Below are 5,968 nucleotides of genomic sequence, written 5' to 3'. Positions count from 1 at the left end.
GAACTACATACATTTTTTTTAAAGGCACACGTAGCCTACATATCAATGCATACACACAAACTATCTAGGTCAAATAAGGGAGAGGCGTTGTGTCACGAGGTGTTGCTTTATCTGTTTTTTGAAACTAGGTTTGCTGTTTATTTGAGCAATATGAGATGGAAGGAAGTTCCATGCAATAATAATATAATACTATACGCTTTCTTGAATTTGTTCTGGATTTGGGGACTGTGAAAAGACCCCTGGTGGCATGTCTGGTGGGATAAGTGTGTGTGTCAGATCTGTGTGTAAGTTGACTATGCAAACAATTTGGGATTTTCAACACATTAATGTTTCTTACAAAAAGAAGAAGTGATGCAGTCAGTCTCTCCTCAACTCTTAGCCAAGAGAGACTGGCATGCATAGTATTTATATCAGCCCTCTGATAACAATTATAAGCAAAACGTGCCGCTCTGTTCTGGGCCAGCTGCAGCTTAACTAGGTCTTTCCTTTCAGCAGTGGACCACACGACTGGACAATAATCAAGATTAGACAAAACTAGAGCCTGCAGAATTTGCTTTTTGGAGTGTGGTGTCAAAAAAGCAGAGCATCTCTTTATTACGGCCAGACCTCTCCCCATATTTACAACCATTGAATCTATATGTTTTGTATTAAGGCACAAGGCGAGACCCAAATGCAGACACAGGAGGCAGATGGTTGGAGTCTTACAATGTTTATTAATCCAAAGGAGTAGGCAAGAGAATGGTTGTGGACAGGCAAAAGGTCAAAACCAGATCAGAGTCCAGGAGCTACAAAGTGGCAGACAGGCTCGTGGTGAAGGCAGGCAGAATGGTCAGGCAAGCGGGTACAAAGTCCAGAAACAGGCAAGGGTCAAAACCGGGAGGACTAGAAAAAGGAGAATGCAAAAAGCAGGAGAATGGGAAAAAAGCTGGTTGACTTGGAAACATACAAGACGAACTGGCACAGAGAGACAGGAAACACAGGGATGGAAACACAGGGATAAATACACTGGGGAAAATAAACGACACCTGGAGGGGGTGGAGACAATAACAGGAACAGGTGAAACAGATCAGGGCGTGACAGTTTTGACCATGACAGTTTACAATCTAAAGTAACACCAAGTCATTTAGTCTCCTCAACTTGTTCAACAGCCACACCATTCATTACCAGTTGAGCCCAAAAAGACAATTCCCACATTTGTAAATATTAGTAAGCTAGTTATTCACACATTTATAAACAACTTTTAAAGTATATAATAATGATTCATAAGATAATTCATGAGATGGTTAATATAGTTCCTTATAAACCATTTACTAATAACTACTGCCTCATTTATACTTTATGAATGTTTTGAGTGGCCAGTGTAATTTCTCACAAAAAGATGGACATGCCGTTCATTGGTAGACATTCCAGCAGTACCTGATGCAGCCTCCCTTCTGTAATTCCTTTCTTTCCCCACTAGGTGGCAGTGTGAAACAGATTGAGTTATTGAAATGCGTCATCCTTTCATGATATGCAAGATTCATTTCTGGAAAGAATAGCTTCCAAATTATGTGTGAAAGGGTTGAATGAATGGCCTGGATATTTTCTATTAGGATATTCAATGGTATCATCTGAAGAGTTAATAAACCATTAAAATATACCGCTATTCTGTGTGTCATTATTGTTAGTATGTTTATTATCTCTGGATTAGGATCCCTGTTAAAAGTGGGAAGATTAAGGCTTGGAATATGGCCCTTAACTAAAAAAAGTTGAAATGTAACATATGTCATGTCTACATACAGTAGCAGATTGAATTAAAACATAATATTGTGAGAAAACATGCTGCAATGTTGTTGTTTACAGTAACTGATCTGAGAATGCATTACATGAAAGCCTAACATACAAAACCACGAAAAGCTACCAATGCTTATGAAGCAAGAATTATTTTTATTCAATTGGTATGTAATGGTTTTAGACACCACACCACTCAAGATTTAAATGTAACTTACAGTCCATTATTGGTTAAATAATTTGTGCGAGTGTCTTGTATTTATGTTGCTGAGAGTTACCAGAATCGATATTGACACGTTCTTTACTCTGGCAGTAAACTTCAAATCATTACAAAATCAATATTTTACTCACTATACAGTTAAGGCATACACACAAAGGATTGTCACACAGTTCAAGCACTAAGAAGGCCTTGGTCTTCATTGAAAATAAATATCCTGTGCTGACATAGAAAGAGAAAGGCAGGTGAATCGGAAAAACAATAGACACTGCATGTGCAATACACAGTGATCCTACTTTTATTTGCACACCACCCATCCTCTATTACACACATATAAACAGTTTATTACAATTAATTCACTGTTCTCACACTATATATAGTTAATAAAGCTATATTATGCTATATTACAGGGCTGTTCAATTCAAAACACTTCTGGTTTTTGTTTGTACCTGGTAGTCAACTGCACTCACCTGGTGTCCCAGGTCTGAATCAGTCCCTGGTTAGAAAGAGAAGATGAAAAACAGAAGTGTTTTGGCCCTCCAGGACTGACATTAAACAGCCCTGCTCTATTGCATGACTTGGTAACATTTTGCATTGTGTTCCATAGTTATGTCAATTATGTATTAGGTACAAAGGTTCAATGTGAGTCCTTTGAATGTTTTTGCAAAATAGTGGCTTTAGATGAGCTATGGTAAGAGTAGATCCTTAGCGGAGCTTCGCTTTGCGGGCTCATTGGTGAAGCAAGAAACACAGAAGAAACCTCATCCAAGTGTTTACCCAAGGTCTCCTCGGTCGTTACTTTCACCAGTACATACTGAAATTGTCCCATTGTTCATGCCTGTACAATGCCCACACACAGCATTACCAGCTAGCCATGTTGTGTGAATCTAGCCTTGTCCAAGATCTGGATGTGCATTAGCCAACTATGACAAACATGGCATGACAACGATAGTCAGAGTAGTTGGCTAGACTATTAGAGCGCATACATATCTGGGACCAGTCTACAGTGAATTAGCTGTCCAGTCAGAACTTGCTGAGGGAGGGCAGTGCCCCAGCCTTGACCAGCACCGCTGACAGCAGGTCGGCCGGTCCAGAGAGGTGTGGCACTGTGGGGGCTGAGGGGTCTAAATGCTGGTTGTTAGAGTTCAGGGGCATTGCGATCTTCCCCCGGGTCAGAGACTTGGCAGCCCCCGTTATCCCACTACTTCCTCCCCCCACACTGGACTTGCTGTTCTCAGCCGTGGGGATGACAGTCCCCAGGTGGGGGTTGCCTGCCATGGGGGCTGGGGCCTCCAGTTGAGGCTGATAGCAGCACAGCAGCCTAAAGAAAGCTGCTCTCATCTCCCTGCTGGACAGGGTGTAGATGAGGGGGTTGAGTGCTGAGTTGAGCACGGCCAGGGCAATGAACCAGTCCACATGGTAGAGCACAGGGCAGCGCTCCGGACTGCAGCCCACGTCCAGAAGCAGCAGCAGGAACAGCGGGGCCCAGCACATCACAAACACCCCCAGAACTATCACCACCGTCCTCAGCAGGGCCAGCGAGCGCTCCGAGGGCCTGCTGCTCACCCTGCGCCCGCTGGACGTCACCAGCCGGTAGATGCGGATGTAGAGGATGATGATGGCCACCAGCAGGGCGCTGAACACGCTGATGCAGAAGGCCACGTAACTCTTGTCGTAGAGGGGCAGCACAGTGGAGCAGGATGCCAGGTGTTCCAGGCAGTTCCAGCCCAGGGAAGGCAGGGCACTGAGCAGCACCGACACGGCCCAGCATGCCCCCAGCAGCCCCAGTAACCTCCCCCGCCCCGCCGCCTCGCACGGACGCAGACGCACCATGGTCATGTGTCTCTCGATACCGATGGCCAGCAGGCTGAAGGTGGATGCGCTGAGGGCCACGAACATGCTTCCCTCTCTTGCCAGCCACTGGGCCGGCGTCAGGAAGAAGGTCCTGCTACCAGAGGTGAATATGTTAACCATATAGGCCACCCCAGCCAACAGGTCAGACAGGGCCAGGTTACCGATGAGGAAATACATGCGACTGTGGAAGCGTTTGTTCCTCCACAGCGCCAGCAGCACTGTGATGTTCTCCAGCACGATGAGGACACAGATGAGGAGGAGGACAACAGTCTTACAGGCCGCACTGCTCCGAGGTCGACCCCACTTCCCAGAGTGGTTGTAGTGGGCAATGATGACAGGGTTCATCCCCTCCTCAAACACGTTCTCCATCCTGTCTGTCCCTGGCCTTCCCTCGTCACACAACAGAGGGCGCCAGAACACCACAGACTGTAGACAGAGGATCTACTGGCTGTGGACTACTTTATCTGGCACTGTTGGCATCACACTCAGGGACCTGTTGGATACACTGCATTAAAATGTATTTCACTAATTCAGTAGGCACTTTATTATGAATGAAGGAATCGCTTATATGTTGATTTAACCCATGAGATATTCCATGCCAGAGGGTAAGAATTAACTGACAAATGTCATGTCACATCTCTGGTTAGTTTGAAAACTTTTAGTAGGCTGCAAAGGCATGCTATAGTAATCAATCATCATGAAGTACATTTAAGAACAGGGTTTCTACATCTTGATGCCATTCTAAACATTTACATTTGTACTCAAAAATACATGATTGAAAAGTGTAAATTTAGTGGATAAATCTTTCCCCTATGTTTGGATAGAATGTGTTTCTTCCATTCTGCCAATCTTATTAGAATAAGAACTGATACAGTAAGATGGTTCATTACTAATGTGTTTGACAGTAATCACTCGAATGAAATAGTTATTTTTTCCCTTACTATAAAAGATTGCTGTTAGAGTGCTGTGTAACTGCAGTACACAGTAGTATAAATGCAATTACAGTGCAGAATAACTGCAGCATGCTGAAAATACTGCCGTTAGAGTGCAGAAGACTTAGAGCGCATAATAACTCAGTATGCTATAAATATTGCATCCAAAATAACCACTTTTTTACTGTAGTAATTTTGCAGTGTAACTGCCGTTAGAGTGCAGTATAACTGCAGTCCAATTGCAGTACACTGCAGTTATTCTACAATTACTGCATCCAAAATACCAGAGTTGACTTCAGTTACTGCACTTTTACTGCAGTTTCAAAACTGCAATCTTTTTTTTGTAAGGGCAGTTTTGAAACTGCAGTAAAAGTACATTATCAGCGGTTGACAGTTGTATTTTGGACACAGTAACTACAGAAAAACTGCAGTGTACTGTAAAATTACAGCAGTGAAAAAACGGTTATTATATATTATATTATTAATATTTTTCGTAAGGGTACAATCTTTTTTTGTAAGGGTTCGATGTAAAAGTACGAAATGGTCCATTATTAAATTTAGGAACATCAGTCAACCCTAGACCTACCTGAAGGACTGTTTACATTTTCATTTGAGATTGTAAGCATGGATACGTTCATATGGCCCCTTGACAGATGTGTTGGTTCAAAATCCCTGCTTCAATATCCAAACAATCCTCGGATTACGTCGTGTCATCGATTCCATATTTTATCGCGGACATTCAAGTAAACTATATGAATATGCCTGTTATTGATATTCCCGCTAAAATGTCATTCCGATAAATTAGCTATAGCCCACAACTCCGAAACAGTCTTCTCACATCTGTCAAACTTTTTTATGGTCCAGCGACTTTTCCCTTCTCTGAAACGTCCAACTCTCACGTCTCCCAGTGCCAAACTGAATAGGGCGGGATCATTCCGTATTCCCCAGCTTCATGTGATGACTGGAGGTTTGGATGAAACCAAATCCAATGTAATTTGTCACAAGCGCCGAACACAACAGGTGTAGACCTTACAGTAAAATGCTTACTTACAAGCCCTAACCAACAATGAAGTTTAAAAAAAAATAATAATATATATTTTTTTTTTTATCAAAGAGCAGCAGTAAAATAACAATAGCCAGGCTATATACAGGGGGTACCAGTACAGAGTCAATGTGCAGGGGCACAGGTTATTCA

The 5,968-nt window shown here is 42.9% G+C and overlaps 1 protein-coding gene across 1 annotated transcript; it reads right to left on the bottom strand.

Annotated features, from left to right (window-relative positions):
- Positions 1-1,903: 1,903 nt before the first annotated feature.
- s1pr3a (sphingosine-1-phosphate receptor 3a) lies at positions 1,904-5,672 on the bottom strand. Its single transcript, XM_029751291.1, has 2 exons — positions 5,360-5,672; positions 1,904-4,334 (listed from the first exon to the last, which is right to left on the bottom strand). Exon 2 carries the CDS (start codon positions 4,208-4,210, stop codon positions 3,011-3,013), a length of 1,200 nt encoding a protein of 399 aa, XP_029607151.1. The 5' UTR covers positions 4,211-4,334; positions 5,360-5,672; the 3' UTR covers positions 1,904-3,010.
- Between the last annotated feature and the right edge of the window lie 296 nt (positions 5,673-5,968).

Source organism: Salmo trutta, chromosome 4 (assembly GCF_901001165.1).
Source record: "Salmo trutta chromosome 4, fSalTru1.1, whole genome shotgun sequence".
Taxonomy (NCBI): domain Eukaryota; kingdom Metazoa; phylum Chordata; class Actinopteri; order Salmoniformes; family Salmonidae; genus Salmo; species Salmo trutta.
The sequence above is the reverse complement of the archived record's forward strand: the minus strand, read 5'-3'. Positions and strand labels throughout refer to the sequence as shown.

Bases quoted from the DNA above. Each gene is read 5' to 3' on its own strand.
- s1pr3a (XM_029751291.1), bottom strand. From the start codon at position 4,210: ATGGAGAACGTGTTTGAGGAGGGGATGAACCCTGTCATCATTGCCCAC.